The 19863-nt window shown below is 43.3% G+C and overlaps 2 protein-coding genes across 2 annotated transcripts; both read right to left on the reverse strand.

Annotated features, from left to right (window-relative positions):
* Window positions 1-1350: 1350 nt before the first annotated feature.
* Window positions 1351-3820, reverse strand: LOC131888387 (phosphatidylinositol 3,4,5-trisphosphate 3-phosphatase TPTE2-like). Its single transcript, XM_059237230.1, has one exon. It carries the CDS (start codon window positions 3375-3377, stop codon window positions 1530-1532), a length of 1848 nt encoding a protein of 615 aa, XP_059093213.1. The 5' UTR covers window positions 3378-3820; the 3' UTR covers window positions 1351-1529.
* Window positions 3821-4877: 1057 nt separating this feature from the next.
* Window positions 4878-9768, reverse strand: LOC131888386 (protein O-mannosyl-transferase Tmtc3-like). Its single transcript, XM_059237228.1, has 3 exons — window positions 9489-9768; window positions 8257-9126; window positions 4878-7994 (listed from the first exon to the last, which is right to left on the reverse strand). The coding sequence occupies exons 2-3, from the start codon at window positions 8956-8958 to the stop codon at window positions 5583-5585; spliced, it is 3114 nt and encodes a 1037-aa protein (XP_059093211.1). The 5' UTR covers window positions 8959-9126; window positions 9489-9768; the 3' UTR covers window positions 4878-5582.
* Window positions 9769-19863: the final 10095 nt, after the last annotated feature.

The following is a 19863-nucleotide window of genomic DNA, read 5'->3' on the forward strand; positions in this document are numbered from 1 at the left end:
CAAGTGTGTTTGGATAAAATGAGTGAATACCGCTAGTGTTTGCAGTTTTAAAAGAGGTGTGTACTTTCAAAATGATCCTGTTTTGCTCGTGTGGAACCATAAATATCCAAGTCATCCTGTATATTATGGTAGACGTCACAAATAGTTGAAGATAGTGAAGACAAATGAAGCTTTTGTGTCGGTGGGTAGTTTTATTTTCTGACTCGGATGGTCTTGTCTCTTATCTCATTGAGTTGTTAGCCAAGAGAGCGGGACCTCAAATGTGTGCGGACACTGTACATATACGTACCTTTGGCGGAATCGAAGAATAAGGAGTTTTTGGTCCTGAAGAAGAAAAACTTTCTTACGGCCCCTATCTCCTCTTCTGATGAATTTATAATGAGCAATTAAAATCCTCCTGCTTGGAGCACTTCGCCCCAGATATTCTCCAAGGGGCTCAAGTTCACCATTTCTACGCAAAGAGGAGGAAGAAGAAGAAGAAGAAGAAGAAGATGGATTGTTGGAATCTCTTCTAAAAGCGAACCACCAAACCCTGTTGATCGTTAGTCTCTAAATGCAAGTAACTTGATCCTCGATTGGATGTTATATATGTACGTAACACTACATGTAGGACTACACCAGAACCATACGGTTGAGCTTTATCCCTACAGAATGGATAATACATAGCAAGCTGGCGATATCGCACATGAAAGGACTAGAAAATGGAAATTCCAGCTTGCTCGCTCGCTCGGTCGCTCTTTCCATCATTTCCATTTCCATGGCAACCGCTTGGTTGGGGAAAGAAGGAATTCAAGGAATACTTTAAACTCTATCCACGATAGGATGTATGATTTAGAGCCGAATATTTCTTGCAGGCGTGTTCCAACCTCCCTACTGAATGAACTGACTAGATGACTCACCCGCTGAATGCGCTAGTTCCAACAAATGTCAGCCAAAACCCGAGAGCAGCACTATATTGAAGCAAAATAACAGAGGGGGGAGGGGGCGGAGAGTCTTAAAGGGTGGAACAAATGGCTCTTCTTTATTGAAGCTGGAAAGTCATTCTGAAGCATATGAAATGAGAGATCAAGCTTGCTGCTCCTCTAACCCAAACTTGGTGAGTGTTCATAGGATTTATTGTCACCATGTCCTTTTGTCCTTTCACCCCGGTTGTGCAGTGATGCTGCCAGAGTACGTACGTACGTGTGCAACTCGTGCTACTCGAGTACAAGTGTACAACACAGGCCTACTCGTTTGCTTGACAAGCGAGACTGAGACTGCAGATGCTTCCCGAACTTGGTTGGCTTCTGGTCCACCAATGACTTATGGAACATAGCAGTGAACGGCGGTAAGAGTTTTGGAACACACAGGGACTTGGAATGGCTTTTCTGCCAAAACTTGTTTTATTTGATAAAGCTCGTGTTAGCTCGTCCACGAGTTCAATGTGCTTGAGAATAAGGTTTCCGCCCAAGACTTGCCTAACATACAATATTGCTGTCTTTTTGTGGTGCGCGGGTCCTAGTCCACACAAATTGGTTATCGAATTTGGATCAAGTGCCTTCGGCAAAGAAGACTTCGATTTGAAATGTTTCGCGGAAACAGTGCCACGTCTTGGGTTTGTGGGGATTGTCCAGTTGTTCTCGGGTCAAAATGAGTTTTCGACTTGTGTCAGCTACAAAAGCAGTATTGAACCAAAAGTAGAATGGACAATTTTCGTAGCCCTTGGGCACGGTCTTGGAATTGGTTTGGAAGAGGACTCTCACATCTCCGTCTAGCTTGGGCGAATTCACGGTGGTTATTTCCAGGATATCGCGCTCGGGATTGTATGAAACGTGACAGTTTCTTCGGAATCCAATGTGGGCCGAATACAGCTCCTTCCCGTTGCCTTGGTCAACTTTGAAGAAGAAGTCATCGCCATTACCTTCTCCCACATACATCATGCCCCTTATTACGATCTTCTTGAGAAGCAAAGGACTGGAAAGGGGCACTTGGCCGCCTAAATGGTTCTTCATGACCTCATAATAGCCAACATAACGACTTTGGCTGGGGGTTTCGACGCCTTGGAACTTCTTGCTAACGTTCATGTCCGTTCTCCTTTGTCCAAAATATTCCAGGCTCTGATTGGCACTCGTGAATATGCCTGCCTCCACCAACCAAACACATATCATGGTGCCAGTGCGACCTTTGCCTCCTTTACAATGGACCACGATGACATTCTCGGGATTTGCATTCAACCAACTCTTGGCGCTTTGAGCAAAATCCAACATTTGTTGGAGGCTGGGAACGTTGTGATCATCGATCATGAAACGCTCCACACGGTGCTGGAAGTACTCCGTGTCGTACGTCTTTTCCGAGCATAAGTTGTAGATTTTGTATCGATCGGGATGTTGGATGTTCAAGAACTTGCTCACCCGACTAATGGGGTTCCTATACCATGCCCAGAGTCCCGAGGAAGGGAAGCTGGTGGCAATGACTCTTGCCGTGACATAGGTGAGATCAAGATCAAAGCCGTTTTGTTGATAGCGACGCTTATTCTGAGACACCATTTGACGAGCTGCCGTTTCGATTTGTTGTTTCTCCGTGTACAACCGGATCAAACGGAAGATCCGAACCAACCGCAGCAAGGTCAGAAGCGAGAGCCTTTCCGCCCAAGTGTTGTGTGTCATTCCAACAATGACGATCACCAGAGTGATGAGGACCACGGCGAAATCCACTACATTGTACCACGTGGCGAAGAAAACTGGCTGAGTTAGAGCAATCAGCCGGAGGAAGATTTCCACCACGAAATAGATGGTAAAGATGAGGTCAATAATCTGGTAGGTTGATACCTCGTCAAAATCCTTGCCGGAAGCCAGGTCTAGAATCACAATGATTATATCAATCACGATCAAGAGTAATGTGAGCACTCGAAAGAAGAGACTTTCGATGACCCTGCGCAACCGCCACCGACAATAGGGAACATTCCATCCTGGAATTGGAGGCCGAGAGGGATCTTCAGCCACCTCGGATATTTGATGAGACGCTTCCCGCCAAGTTAGATTGTAGTTGTCGTTGTGTTCCAGGAAGAAATCAGAGGCATTGACTAAGACTTCGTCTGGAACGCCTGCACCTGCATCATCCACCAAAGACACTTCAATTTGATCGAATTCCAGATTATCAGTCTTGACCTTGTTGCTGGTTCCATTGGAGGGTCGGTGTCCGTTGACGGCAGACAAAGGAGCGGAGTGATCTTCCAAGATCTGACTATGATGGGCCTGAAGTTCTTGAGAAGCCAGTGGATTGGAGAAACCTTGTTCCACGTCCATGTCGGAACTTTGCGATTGATCGCTCTGGGCAGCGGTTTGGACTATGTCCACTACAGCAATCCTGTCTTCTGTGAAATTGTCATAGCGCTTCATTGTCCTCAATTAAGCCAGCTTCGCACTCATGCATAACCTCAACTGATTGGAAAACTCCCACTTCAACAAGCAACAAATCATAACGATTTTTCCCACTCACTTTGGAATCTGAGTGCATATTTTGATGGAGAGGGGTTAGCAACTTAGCAGGCACAAGTTCAATTACCACGGGAGTAGAAAAAGAGATGATACTTCGGGAGCTCTCTTTAAAGGACCATGATGAGACTTATGTACACTTTTGATCTTGTTTGTGAGACAGCACAAAGCACATTTTCCTTGCTAAACTTGATAACAACCAACTGGTAGAAGGTCAGTGTATCTTTCAAGTGCAAGTGTGCTCCTCGTAGTAAGGAAGGGATGACAGGTAGTACCAGGCTCTTTACTGGATGGATGGATGTGTGCATGCAGTGGCAATTCAGCACAACAACTTTTCACAACTAGTGACAGATTTAGGACTCTCCATTTACATTTAACACGTCAAAAAAGGAGCCTTACTGGAATTTATATATTAAGCATAATGATATGCCTGATTGATTACGTTTCTTTCCGAATCGGAATGAAATGAAAAGATAGATATTGTCAGGGTTTAAGATAGGTCGACGATTCACGCCTAGAGAGCTCAATCGCAAGGAAATCAAATATCCGCGCAACCTCTCAAAAAAAAAATATTTATCAAATATCCACTGCAAGTAGGATTCTAAAAGTAGGCAAACCTTTTGACATTTTCGTCTATTTTTCCATCTAACACTATCGGTAAAAAACTTTAAAAGACCATTATGGCACACTCCCAAAAACCTGGAGGAAAGTGATGATTTTAGTAGCTCATATTCTACTTCCAATTAATCTAATTTTGTCAATGTTTGTTCAGTTTGATCTGACTTTTTTTTTTTTATTGAAGAGGAAATAATCGATACCTTTAAGAACACAGCAATTTTACAATGAAATTTCCATGTTACTTTGTTATCCACATGTGAACTCAGAATATCTTGACAGTTTCCAATTGAAGGGGCTTCTTCAACACTTAGTATTGATAAAGGTTATCAATGAGTGTCATTAAGTATTGAGAGAAGGCAGGAATATAACTTTTAAATAACACGGTGATAATTTTTTTTTTTCCGCTGATATTTTCAGACATGCTAGTGCAAAATTCGAGATTCACTCAAAAAAATAAACCTTCTGCATTGTATAAATCCACTCCCATTAACATTACGTCTTTAGCTTGAATGAAAAAAAAATAATGATATTAAGGCGTTAATGTAACGATTCTCTTTTACTACGATTGCTTCATTGCAGCCTCAATTATTTTTGGGTGCAAAAAATTTAGAAAGATAAAAGGATGTGCAAAAAAAGTGTGTGAAGGAGAATATTATTTGTTCCATGGAATATGTATCTCTTAAAAACGTGCAATATGAAAAACATTTTAAACATATGATCCCGCCTTGTTCCTCACGTGAAACACTTTAACTGGCTTTCCAGATTAAGCGTCTCTCAAACACTTGATACAGGGTAGGGAAGGTTTTTATTAATACTGAAAGAATACACACGTGGTTGGTTGACAAGTACTGAAAATAATTGATTAGTGGATGACATTAAACAGATACGGTCAGAATAGACCATTTAACTACTTGTCTTCGATTGAGGCCAGGCCTTTGAAGTACGTAGTAGTAGAAGAAGTCTCATCTTTCCTATCTTTGAACAAGTAGTAGCTAGCTATCAGATACACACTACACGCAGCTTAGATTATCACATGGAGCGTTTGCATTTGAAGGGGAATAGTTTTTGACATGGCCGCCAGACTAAAGGAAACGTTTGGCTGGTCTTTGGAATTTGCATTCATGAGGATCAGGAAAGGTATCACGAAGGGGTTAAAGATAGATAAATGGGGACCAGGAGGATGTGTTTGTGTTGTGGGGTTGGGAGGTGTACGTAGAATATGTAGATATGACGATGATAAACGATTGATTGTAATGTGGGAGTGCAGAAAAGGGATTGGGATAGGAATAAGACTTCGGTTGAAAGACATCAGCACTCGGCCCCCCCCCGCCCTCCCCCCTCTCTCCGTGTAGCTCTTCTACCTTTAAGTAAAGGTGAGGAGGCTCTTTCTGTCTTTTTGCTCTGTGCGTGACGTGTCTGTCTTGCTATCTTCCTTTTTCTTTTTCTTTCTCTCTCTCTCTCTCTTTTGGTTTCTGGGCTGAAAGTCTGGGATTAAGGCATTTCTGGAAAATGTGAGTGATGCTCTGAAAGGCGAATGGACTCGGTCAGGGACTCAACTTTGGCCTCGACGATGCCAAGATGTTTGAGAATGTAATCCTCGTTGGGTGCGGATTCTCTGACGGATTCGAGGCATTCCTTGGCTTTCACGAGACTCTCCAGACGATTGGGATCCTGTTCTAATAACACGACACAGAGGTTGTGCCTCCCTTGGACGTGATTGGGCTCTAACTTCAAGATGGTTCGGTAGCACTCCTCAGCCTTGTGCAAGTCTCCTGCGTGATTGACGTACAGATCTCCGAGAAGAATGAGCCCTTTGACGTGGTCGGGATGATAGTGAATCAATTGATGGAGAAGAGGACCACTTTGAGCAGCTCGACCCGTTTCAGACAAAAGAAGGGCATAATTGAAGAGGGCAGAGCGGAAATCCGGTTGGGCTTGAATGGCCTTTTGGAAGAAACTCTCCGCCGAAGGCAGATCCCCATCGTCCATATGAAGCATGGCCAGATTGAAGAGTACCCGTTCATTCACATCCTTGGTATCCGGTCCATCCGGGCCGACGATTTTCATTAGACGCTCAATGGCCACCCGTCTGAGTTGGCGGATACCCGTCTCTTGAATTAAAATGGCAGAGTTCATAAGCGCCTGACGGTGATCTGGATCTTCTTTCAGAGCCAGATCGAAGTAGTTCAGAGCCTGAGAGATCTTGTTTTGATTTAACATGACCACACCCATGTTGTACAGCAGATCAGGATTACCCCGCTCAAATGAGAGGGCTTTTTCATAAACAGCCTGAGCCTCTCGCGTCCGATTCAGCTTGATGAGAATATCGCCCCGATTAATGTATGCTTGGGTGTAATCTGCTCTCATGGAAATGGCTTGTCTGTACAAGAGATCGGCTTCCTCGAGTCGTGAGTCATTCCGAGATATGAGCGTGGCTAAATTCAGGAACACATTCAAGTGGTTAGGAGCCACGCGGGCGTAATAGGTCTCGCCAGTTCGGGATTGGGGAAGGAGGTTCTTCGCCTTGGTGTAAGCCACTTCTGCCTCTTGAAAGCGTTTCATATGATTCAAAGTCCTGCCCACGTTAATGTGCGCCCCAATATCGTCAGGCTGAACCATAACAGCCTGATGGAAATATTGAAGAGCCTCTCCGAAGCGCTCCTGTTTCTCAAGTGCGTGTCCCACGTTGCTGAACAACTTGGCATTTCGATCCGTCACTTTCAGACCCGAGCTGAACAACGCGTATTCGTCTTTCCAATCCAGGTTGCGAAGCCAGACTTTCGCAGCATGGCTGACTAAACAGAACACAAGTCCCAGACGCCACAGGAGGGTAAAGATTTTCCTGCCATTGGAGTCCCTTAATGTGGAAAGACGTTTGTGACACTTGTGCCATCCAATGGCCACGAGGAGGCTGAAACCCATCGAGGGTAGATATAAGACCCTCTCGGCCACCACAAACCCAACGGGAAAGAGCAGGTTGGAAGCAGGCAGAAATGGGATCACGGTCAGAGCGAGAACGACCGGGAGTTCTTTTTGACATCTGTCCCTTTTCAAGATGCGATGGATGAGCCCAGCCAGGGTCAGGACCAAAGTTATTGTACTCAGATGTCGTGGGTCGGTCAGCGAGGTGACTAGTGGCACAGTTCCCATGGTCCAGTCGCAACAGAGATGGCTCGGGTTGAGTAGCAGCCATGCATTCAGAGCAGTCAAGTATCCAAACGTGAACTGCTTGGTCGGAGCAGAGGCCGTGGCCGCTGGATTGTCGTAAGTATAGAAATTGGGAAGTTGAACCATAATTTTCAATCGCATCACCATAAGAACCAGGCCGGTTAAGACCAATGCACAAATTCTCTGGCAAGAGGCTTTAGTTTGAGGCGAGAACTTTCCTCCTGCTCCTCCTCCTCCGCCCTTTAGAACGGAGCGCATTGTCAGGAACTCTGATGTGGGTAGGCTGAGAAGTAAGCGTTGTGTGATGCACAGCTCGTAAATGACACAAACAGCCAGGATGGTAATGCCTTGCTCTTTGCACAACAAAGCAATGGTGATAAACAGAAGGGACCACATGAAAGAGGCCCATGATGCCGAAGTGGCTTGACAACTCCACGGAAAGGGTTTCTTTGGCGCACAACTTGAATTGCTACTGTTGTTGTTGTTGTTGGTGGTGGTGGTGGTGTTACCGCTGCTCCCCGTACCACTACTTGAAGAACTATGGTAGTTGTGGTGAAAAGAGTTGTTGTTGTTGCTGTGAAAATAGTTGCCACTGTAGCCGTTAGCGACCGGGTACGTTTGGCCTCGCTTGGAACGACCGGCTGCTTTGGTATAGGATAAAAAAGCCATCAGGTACCAAAAGGAGGACAAAAGCTCGGCTCGTCCCACAATGCCACTCACAGCCTCCGTGTGAATCTGCAATAGAGAAGATGCGATCAGGACAAGACAAATTCATGGATAGTACAGACACATAGATAAATAGATGCGCACTACAGACTCCTCACTCGTTCGCTAGCTCGCGGTACTGACTATTGTACTATGTACAGGTTGCTTTAGACACCACCGAAATGGCAAGCCAATACTGCGAATAAATTTGCGTGGCCTTCCAAAGGAGCATGAAAAGGGGGATAGATAGCGTGAGGAATGGTCATATGTCCAAAGACAATTGAGAGCTTACCGGGTGGAGTGCGAATAGCGTGGCAGCGGTCAAGCTCACGGTGGACGATAAAACTAAGACTCTGGCAACATTAAAGAAGACAAGAGTTACGATCCCATGTAGTATCACATTGACGAGATGATAGCCCATAGGGTTGAGTCCATGAAGTGCATAGTTCCAACGAAAAGTTAAAACTGTCAGAGGGCGATATGATTTGTGGCTATGCTCCTTGTACATCGGAGTTCCCCAAAAGTCATTGGCAAAGAGGTTCTGCCACGGAACATGAGGGCGTAAGTCTCGATTGTCTCGGATGGCCGTCACATCGTCAAATACAAAAGAACCATCCAGCGAGTTCCAATACACTGACAAACATAATAGAAAAAGTAAGGAGTGAATCAACGGCAAGCGCTTATCAATCCATGCTTGGCAACCAACACTGTTCGCCTCACTCCGAAAGAAAGGCGAACTTCTGGAACGCCTTGAATCTCTCTTGTCCGGCGTGATCGACCTCCGGGTCACGTTCGGTAATCGCAGATCTTTGTTGTTGCTGTTATTGTTGTTCGAGTCTCCGAGCGGAGTCGGTGTCGGCACTTTTCTCAAAATGGTGTTGGTTTCGGTTGCACCCGAGGTATTCATATCGACGGACGTGATCTCAGTTGACCTCTTCACAAGTAGCTTTGCATTGACAAAGGGTAAACAAGTTACCACACTCGAACTTTTCATGATCTCATCCCCGGTGGATCATCGGGAGGCGTGATCGTAAACGGCGGTTGAGGGAGCAATTGTTTCTTGCTCGGAAGATAGCACGCGCCAACGATGTGGTTTTTCATGTCGGCGGCATTCTTCTTAAATTGCCCCTTGGCCCATCTTTGAGCACATCGCCCTTTCAAACTGGAAGGAGATAATGATACCATTAACGCCCGAAAATGAGTGGTTTCATCGTCTTGGAAACGCCCCCTTTGTGGTTGGTGTACAAGTACAAATTAATTCGTGTTACCGTCTTCATTCATTTGGGTGTATCAGCACAATGGAGCAGGGTAAAGATTTCACGGGAAACTTTTTTCACCGCTCTATGCCTCCGTTTTTGATCTACTCTATCCCAATGAACTGAAAGCCCTCATCATGACATGCTTGGGGGACTGTGTGTAGACCCCAAGATCCTTTCACATGATAGGAAACATAAGCCCAAGATTCAATTGTGGGCAATCAAAAGATTAAACAGATTGTAAAACTTTACGATCCCGTACTCGTACCTTTTGGTTCGCTTGTGGACATAGGTTTAGATTTGTTGACCGGGTTTTGACGACACACACATACCCACACGCACACACTTTCAGCCACCACTGTAGCACTATAGAGTAGAGCACACTCAGTTCTGCACTAACGGTTAAGGTTCCACTTACTCTCGAGTGTTGTAATGAAAAATCGACAAGTATTCATAAGGCAAATCGAAACGTGCAAAATGTGGAAGGACCGTCCTTGCTTCTTGTTACATGGCATTCTGCCGACTGAGCTACCCATCGACTGACTCGTTATGAAGCCAACAACAGGCAATGCCGGAGACCAGCACACCAAGGGGTTTCGAAAGCGCCCGTTTCTACTGTATCTCTCTCTCTCTCTCTCTTTCTCTCTCTCTTCAGAAGGTTTCAACGTAGAACGTGGGGACGAACCCTGCTCAACAGCACATACTACGGACAACGACGTGGATAGAAGAGACGGAGAGAGAAGGAGAGGAGTGGAAGAGACGAGAAGAGAGAAAAGGATCGACTGGTGCCAGGCAAGAAGTCCCCTTTGACTGAGGTCTCCAGCTGAGCTCTTTTACCTTCTTCTTCGTCACACACTCGGTGGAGGGGAGACGTGGGCGAACCTACCAAAGGAATGAACTCTCGAGGAAAAGAGACGAAGGCGAAGGGGAGTGAGAAAGAGAGAGAGAGAGAGAGAGAATGATGGTGGGGAGAAGGGGGGGAGGGATCCTCCAAACTGTTGCAGCAAGTCTCATCCTCCTCTTCTCATTCCTCTCTTTCATCCTTTGGCCCTTCTCTCTCGTTCGCTCTTCACATTTGTGGCGAAGCAAAACAGAAAGGCCGAATATTCTTCTCTTTTCGGTGAGGTACTGTCTGATGAACACGAATTAATTATAACTAATTAGTACATACTATCAAGTATGTGCACGTAGGAAATGCCCACCACCTTCCCCCGAAATCAAGCTCAAAGAAAGGAGCCATTCGAGCCCAGATGAAACTTGAGTATTGAATAAGGACACTTCATTTTCGCTGAGAGACGGAACCAATTGATTCCGATCTCATCCCTTGCAAAAACTTCTGTAGGAGTCACCTATTGTGCGGTACAACCACTGACTGTACAGTATTAGTAGGCCGACCCACGACCCAACGACTACGAAGAACAACCAACAACGGAGGGGCTGCAATGAACTCCCATTTGGGCTCAAATGCAAGTCGGATAAAAACGAGGGGGCTCAACCTCCATATGTAATATGTGTGTACGTGTGTATGTGTGCTGGCTCAATGTACCAATACTCGATCTCTATACGTGATAGTGCTGATGGTAGTAGCGGGTGATGCTGCTGTTGTTGTTGTTGTTGTTGTTGTTGTTAGGAGAAAGGAGAGAGGAATTGAATGCCTAACGATATACCACAATGACTGCTCATAGAAATCCCAGGGGTCCTTCCAGGTTTTCCCACTATCGCGGTCGACTTCGACTCACTTCTCAGCTCTGTCTTTGATCAGAGAGAGAAAGAGAAAGAAAGAGAAAGAAAGAGAGAGAAAGAGAGAGAGAGAGCAGGCATGAGAAAGACAGGTTACTATTGACAACCCAAAACCCACCCAAAGCTTGAGAAGTAGCCTTTCAATTCGATTGCCAAAATATATGGACAATTGGGTTCAAAAGATGTTTTGAAAAATATTGACCCTTTCACTTGTAGTAGATTTTCAATTCTCACCAATTGGTTGGATGAGGAATCAAAATAGAAGTGGGAAGGGATGGCATCATCTTCAAAGCAAATTGTCACGGATTGATCAAGGATCTTTAGAATAGCTAACAATCTACCTGAAACCAATTGATGGGTGCACATTTTGGAGATCTGTCATTGTTCAAGAAATGGAAAAGTAATATCTTTAGTAGAGGCTATTGGCTTGTTGCTCTTACATTTTTACTATTGCAAACATTCCCCGAACTATCCCTGTTCCTGGTGCGTGCCATCCCAGCGTTGTGGTATCATCAGGTCTCCAAGGTTTCTAATGAAGCCCATTGTGAAGAAGTGTTCAACCCCAGCAGAACAGGCTTTTTTCCCTTTACCCTGGTGGATAACCAACCATACGAACCAAGGTAGTAGTTGGTATCAGAGACTTGAAAGGACGGGAGGGTCTTTTGTGTTTTGGGACGAGAAGATGGAATGAAGGGAGCAAACCAGGGAATAGGGAAGATAGGAGGAGAAACTGGAGCAATGAGCCTCCCGACGAGAGGAAGAGGAAAAAGAACCAGATCGGGGATCACACGCACACACATAGAGAAGTAGTCAGTGGTGGCTCCTCGTATCGTCAGAGTATGTGGCTGTGTTTGTATGTGTGAGAGAAGAGTTTGTGAGTTTGTGAGGCCACGTGTAATGGTGGAGTGCCTGCAGTATTGGAACGTCTATTTCCATGGACCCTTTCCAAGTCAATCTTGGTTTGGCTGATGTGAAGCAGTGGTCAAGGTGGGTTAGGGGCGCAAAGGCAAAGTTCCTTCGGTCATACCCCTACCATTCTCCACCATTCTCCACCATTCACCGCCAACAACAACAACAACAACAACAACAACAACATCAACCAACCCAATGACCGCGAAACTGAAGCTCAAATATAGTTTGGCTTCTTCACTCCCTCGTGTTGTGCTCGAGATGGTTCTTGTGCGGGAAGTAGTACATACGTACACGTAGAATGCTCAGTAGTACTGCATTGCTTCCTTTCTCTGCTCCTCAGACACTAATATGACGGCCTTATATGAGCTCAGCAGAAAGAAAGAGTACACTGCCAAAGGAGAAGTAGTGGCCTTGGTTGGACCAGTAGAAGCTGGAGGCAGCATACCTTGAGCAAACCCTCTGAGTCGTGGAAAATGGGAGGACAAGCGAGCAATCTCCCACCATTTCGAGTATTTTTCCCGGCACTCACTCGCTGGAATCAAGGTGAGGCCATCCTTGTTCTAAGCCAAGCATTGGAAGAAGGCTGAGCCAGGAGTGCGAACTGGAACGAAGACCGAGGAAATGGAGAGGAGGAAAGTTCGGGGCTCTTCACTCTTCACTCAGGGAACACAATACAGCATAAAATGACATTTCTTTGCCCTCCTCGTGCTATTGGCTCTCTCCTGTCTCTCGTCTTGTCTATCTTCTCGCTTTTTTCCCGTGGCAATATCCAATTCCACTACTATTTCATATCCCTCTAAAACATATTGCCTTGCTCCCCCCTTTCCCCAAAAATAATGGGGTGCGCTGGGGCTACAAGTGTCTAGCTAGAAGGGCATTTGTCTTTGGTGGCCTGTTTGATGTACAAATTGGGAAAGGAACTCAATTTTCCAGAAAATTAAACACTATCGAGCCTTCTATGAACAACATTTTATCCATATTTTGCGGTCAATGTGCCGTACTTTTGTAGGCTGCCGTTGGTTTAAGAGGTGGGAAAATTTTTGTCACGAGCACAATTTACCACCTGTATGCATCTATCAAATGGACTGGAAAAGATTTGAGATGCCCTTTTTGTAAAAGAATAATCTTGAAAATTTGATAGAAACCCTTCAAGAGTGCAGAACAATCTTTTCACCTGACCCCCCGTGGTGACAGATTTTGACTCGTTCGCTGAACACCAACCATAGGCAGACCCAGTGGAACGTGGTTGGGTATTTTGCCTTTCGTCCACCCTGTAGTGTACAATACTAGAGGTACCCAGTGCACAGACAGACACACATACCGTATATACGCTTACAAGTTACAAGAGGAGGAACGACGACTTTAGCGCATGCGCTTTGACCCAAAAGTCATATTGTTCTCCAATCTGAAAAAAAAAAAATTAGCCTACGTTTCTGATTCATGAAGGAAGCTCATTTATTCCGCTTTTCTTTGTGTAGTTTGTCTTTGATAGTTTGTAAGGTTGAGGTTCGCTTTAATTAAACGTCATCAATGTAATTCACCTTCTTCTACATCCCCGCAAATAAAGGCATGCACGTGAACAGATAAATTACGACCCTTGAAAAAGTTACAGGAAAAAGTTTATGGTTTTTATACGATTTCTGCACCTGCTGTTAAACCTATCCATCTATTTAATCCGAAAGCGTTCATAAAGAGTCAGCACAAAGTCCAATGGAGCTTGAAACAATGATGTTTCACTTATCTCGTGGTGGATTTTGGCAATGGATCATAATTTTGAGACATACTATTCAACAGAGTACCTACCATACCATGCAGTTGCCCAAATCTGAACACCACAAGATACCCTCTTCTGGTTGCGCTCAAGATTTCGAGCCTATTCAAACTGAACAGATCGCCATCCATCGGGCATTGCTCTGACCCTATGCTGAGCGTGCAACCAACTCAATGGTGGCCATGATGGTGGTGGTGATGGTAGTGCTTGAAAGAGAACACCTTTATCCATCCACCGAGCAACAACAGCAGCACTTTAACGAAGCCATTCGTAAAACCAATCCGTTAAACTCAAAAGGACCTGATTTTTTATGGTTTCAACCTTTATCACCCTTGTCGTGCTTCTTTTCGACTAGAGTGAACCTGAGAAAATGTCAGACATAACTATTCGTTCTGTGCTTTGCTTTCCTTTTGGATAGAAGCTGTTAGTAACTTTACCGTGGCTCAATATTGATGACATTAAATGCATATTTTACTAAGAGTATTTTCTTGCTTTCATGCATGTTTTTGACAAAAAGCCGGCTAAATAGTGACACGGGGAGAGGAAAGTAACTCTGAGGAACTCTCGTCTCTGAGAGGGATTCAACTTTTGGGTATTCACACTTGGCACCTCATAGACTAGTAGGCTATTTAGAATTGACAAATGGGTCATTCTAAAAGTTTTCGTTGCAACATGAACCCTCACTAAACGTAACATTTACTAGGATACATACACGCATAAAAGGGAGTCATCTTTTTTCTTACACGAATGATCCAATTCATATAACTCTGTTTAAAATTATCTGGTATCTGATAGAATCTTTGGTGGAGCTGTAAACAACCAATCTGTACTTTATTTGTGTGATGTTTGTGATTGTTGTTGAAAAAAATATTTTGCTCATATATTAAAGGTGAAAGCTTTGTAAATTTGGTTTATGCTACGATGTTGACCAACATCGATTATTGAATTGGATATCTGTCACTTGGCTTGAATTGTTACATCTTCATCATAAATGCACCATGTGTGTAAATCATGTGCAGAGAGGAGCCACAAATGTTGCCTGGTCAACCTACGTAACGCAAGCAAAGAAATAAAGGAACCAAAAAAATATGACATTCAATGAGACATAGAACAAGGAAATTTGCTATTTTATGATTTATATGTTTCATTTGAAACTCAACACAAGAGTAGGGTGACAGAGCCACCTTGCCCAATATTGAGACTTCAATGGTGTGGCACGAAATTCAGCCGGAATAAACATGGCTGACACTTCTGGACCAAAAGTCAACCTACACTTGAAAACTTCCATTGAAGTCTTCAGCGTGAATAAGTTCCAACATGTCCAATTCGTTTTACCAATGGGATTCAGCCTCCTTGGGATAACTTGACCAAACCTAGTCGTGTTACTGGTCCCTGGTTCAGTCTGGCTCACCATTCAACTAGATCATTCAATTCTAAAAAGAAGATATGGATTCTACTAAACTGTAAAATGACACGTGCTTCCAAATATACCCAAAAGCTAGCTACCTTTTCAATTTGACTGGTATTAATGCACTTGCCATACTTCGAAGTCTTTAAAGCTTTGTTCTAACTACCTAATCAATCCAGATTTTAAAGCGAGTAGAAACACATCTTCGATATTTCTGATACCGACATAATTTCTTTAACCTTTTTCATGAAATCCAATTTCATGAAAAGTTTACAAAACAAAAAGTGTCGAAGGGCAACGCTTCTCCTTTTTTACGAGGCCCTGGGCGGGTTCCAAACATTTTTTTCTGGCGATGTCAGAAATTTGTCACAATACCACGGTGGACCGCTAATAATTTTCCCCACTTTGAAGGACCTTCTGAGGGAAGGCAAAAAAAGATCAACGATAAGATCAGATAAACTTTAGCACTAAAGAGAGATCACTAAAATAGAACACTGGGATCGAAATTAATAACAACGTGTACCCAGAGCTTACTGACGTAACATTTCTTCTGAAAATTCGAATGTTAAAATAAACCGAAAGTAAAAACACAAATGCTTTTTGTCACTGACGAGTGGCAATTGATTGCTGTAAATCATTAATTTGAAATTTTCCAATCAGTTTTAGGCAGATAACATACTTTTTGCCGTTGATTTTACCACCTTGAGTAAAGAGCTATTCTAATGTGATTAGGAGAACCTTTGAAGAATGGAAATACATGAAGAACTGTTGAAATTCCATGGGTCCTTGAATGAGCAAATGACATTCGAGTGCAAATCATGAGGGCGTCAGTTCAAATAGAAAGATTACAATGAACAATAAGAACACAATTTACCTAAAAGGTTTACAATTAGCAATCAAATATGATTATGCTTCTTTTAAATCGCCCCGAGCTTAAACACTTATATCATACGCGTCGCTTCACTTTGTTGAATCCACCAAACCTCAAGAAGGTTTTCACTTTCATTAAATCAAAATTCGTTTAACGGAACTCGTTTGACCAAAACTCATTCGACTAGACAGACATTGTTAAAGCACAAAAGAAAATTTATAAATTAAATGGCGCTAAATTCATTTACTGAAGAGTCACCCCACACGCCTAAACTACACAATCTAAGTATAAACTCCATCTCAATTCTTGGTGACACTACTACTACCCTGGTTCATACCATCCATACCTAACAATTTTTTTTTGTGCTTTGGCCCAATTTTGACTTTTTCTCGAGACTAACCAGAATAATCATGTGATTCGAAAACTCCATTAGATCAAAGCCAGGCTTTAATAGACTCAAAATAAAATGGCAAAAGATTCGAACGATAATTGTACCACTGTGGTAATGAATTGAAAATTATCAATTCTTAATTCTTGCCAATGTTTGCCCTTGTTGTTGCTTCCTTCATCTATGGGAGAAACTTGAAAGCTATGATTTGATTCCAACTATATTTCAAATATTAGAGACCATAAGCAGGCTAACGCCTAATTGTAAGTAGTTGTAGAGCATTCATGTCGCACACCCGGTTCGATCCCGAGGAAGCCCAATCCATAGCATCAATGTGGTATTTTATCATGGTATAAGTTGCTACTTTGACTATTCAAACGAGCGAACATAAGGTCGATCCCGAGGGTGAGCTAACAGTATATGATATGTGTAACATGGAGGACAAATATCCTTAATTGGGGGATGGGGCTCTCACCATCACGTAGCTAGCAGTGTACAAGATAATGAGCAGTTGTCTGTATCTGGAAAAGAAATATGCATGCCAAGTACGAAGCATGAACAGATATAACCCCCCTTACATTATCAAGTAAAAACGTGTCTGTGTTTTAGATTCAAACCTGATCATTTTCTGTTGACGTTTAGTGACGAAATGAACCAAATGGTAAACTATTCCCTCTAACTTCAACCCCTTTGACGTCATTTTAATACTCCTCACAATTCCCAATATTCATCTCTTTTGATACTACTATTGCACAAACATACATACATAAATACTTTCATACAGCAATTACAGACTAAGTTTGCAACGGCCGACATGGAAAGCTGAAAGTTTGACATTCCTGGGTGTTCCGATACTTTTGCACAACGGCCTGAATTCGAATAGTAATATCCCTCGAGTAAACAGACGCTCACTCAAAAATCAGACACAAAAAAGGTAAAATTAATTAAAACCGTGTCACTTTTGACGGCCTTCTGTCTGTTCGTCAAGCGTCAGGAGATTAGAAGGAAGGAAGCTCATTCGGCATTAAGCTTTATACTGCTAAAGTTGGTCTCGTTAAAAGGGCCTCTCAAAGACCGGTTGGGTCTCTTGCAACTCCCGTACCGTCTTGTAAACCATCACCAGTAACCCAAATCATCAACGAATAAAAAGAGATTCTCAGAAGGAGTCTGAGCTCGACGAAAATTGAAAATTGTTTCAAAACCCGACTTAGCGGCCAAATGATTATATACGTATGCATTAAATGACGCAGTGGTTTGACATGCTCTAAAAAAGTCAGACCCAAATCAATATGGTTTGATAGATACTCATCATATTCATGAATTCAAAAGAGACCCCGGGCAGTCACTTTGGGAATTGACAAATAAATAATGCATTAAAATTTCAGCGACACATTGGACAGCGTTGCTGGGCGGGCCTCTGCTCTCATTTTCACTGATATTATCTTTCCATTCGAGGCCGTTCGAAAGCCCTTTGAAGGAGCTCCAAGTTCGTCTAGCTGGTGGTGGAGGTGACAGCATGAACTCAAACAAACGGGAGAATGGGGCGAGCTCTGATGAATTTAATAATGAAAACGAATGTTCATCCAGACCTTGGTTGTATTCTCTCTCTCTCTTTTGTATCAATGAACGTCAGACATGTGAGGGAATTGTAGAGTTGGCAAACAACACCACGTGTGGTAAATAGTTCCCTAGAGTCCAGATCCAACAAACAAGGAAGAATGTCACATCTGCGGGATCGTCAGTGCATCCTCAGTAGCTGTGCGATTACCAGCTTTCTAAACAAAACTTTATTGCTCCGGAGAATTATGGCCGTGGCTTCGGTTTGCAGAGTATTCGGTCTGGTACTAGCAGTTTTCCGCTATTCAGGACATACGCTGTGTCCACGACCAACTGGCTTCCTTCCCAAAGTATTGCCACGAAACAATCTATCCCGTCAGAAGTGGAGCCCAACGATATTGATGAGTTGCAATTTCCGATGCCTTGATTGACTTGTTCCCCTGATCGAGGCTAGAATAAGAAACGCGAGCCAGGCGAGGTTCCTACGTTGGTTTTCCTCTTCCCCACTTCGATTCGACGCACTGTGTGTACGACGTAGGAAGGACGAGCAGTACTTTCATTAGCCCTTGTTACCTAAGAGTCGTAAACTATTTACGACCACGAGCACAGGAAAGTTTTCCCCTTGTTGTAAAGCCACATCCCTAGTCAACCGGCCACCAGATAGCCAGAGCACTCTTGTCTTCTTGTTCCAAAATGAACATGAACTCGAACAACTGGTAGTACGAATACTGTAAAGCACGGAGAGGATGATTCTTCGTAGGATACATCAAGTCTGTCTGTGTTTGTTAGTCGGTTGGGAGAATTGTTGAAGGAAACAGCCGGCAGTTGGACTTGGAGCAATTTCTTTCAATGGGCCGACGCAAGCCACAGTTTGGGAGATTTGGCAACTTTTATGCCGCTTATCGTGAATAATGATGAGAGGTTTTCCAGATTTCCCCTCCATGGTTCATTGAAATGGTTCAATCTGGTCTGTTCCGAACGTCATTTTGAAGTGAAAATGTAATCGGAAAAAGTTCTTTATCGGATTTTTCTGATTATGGAACTTTTACAAAATCATTTTCCTTTGCCTGACCAGTTGCCAACAAACACCTTGGACTTAGGGTGCCTTCAATTTTAATTGGTTAGTTTTTTCACTGGCTTTTCAACCGCTACAGGGAATGTAATCCCCAGTACTATTAAAATGAAAGGTTATAATTCGTCTATTTATTACCTTTCAATCTTAATATGATATTTGGTCTACCAACGAGTTTGAGGTGGCAGACCGAGCTAGTCCTTGAATGTAGGGTTGATCTGGAATGCTATCTAAAAATTTGTTCAAGTCTGACTTGAAGGATGCTACCGGATCAATAAGGCTTACAAATGACAAATATTAGACGGAAGCATACTTAACAATGAAGGAGCCCGAGAAACAAGTTAATTGGACTTCATTGTTCGAACTAGCCTGGATTCGCGATGACTTGAAGGTGCTCTCAAAACGCACATTAACCCCCAGGGTCACTAAAATTGACCCTAAATCCTGGGTTGGGACAAAGCTCATGGATGCTTTTGAAGACGTAAAATATCGGATAGTTATTAAATAGGTATGTAGGTATAGGTATAAGTATCGCTATTGAACAGGGTTTTGAAAATTTTAGTTTTTATAATATTTTTAGGCATTTAAGTTTTTTATGTGGGCTAGAATACCATAAAGCAATAAAATGAAAGCTGTTCCCTATGATTTTCCGAGGCAGGAAATTGCCAAAATGTGTTTGGGAATTTCTCTGGAAACTTGATGGGGCTTTTTGAACACCGTGGTGACAATTTGCTCTTTTTGGCCAAAGTAGTTGTAACTGTAACCTGTTTCTTTTATTGAGGAACGACTTATGCCTTGCTCAATATAAATTTGTGGTGATTGCAGCTGACCAATTAGACATTATGTGGGGAGGCAAGTGTTTGGACATTCCGAATTCCTAACTGAAATTTCTCCTTCAAAAGACAGAAGTATTTCTTGCCGCTA

This window comes from Tigriopus californicus, chromosome 10, assembly GCF_007210705.1.
Source record: "Tigriopus californicus strain San Diego chromosome 10, Tcal_SD_v2.1, whole genome shotgun sequence".
NCBI lineage: Eukaryota > Metazoa > Arthropoda > Copepoda > Harpacticoida > Harpacticidae > Tigriopus > Tigriopus californicus.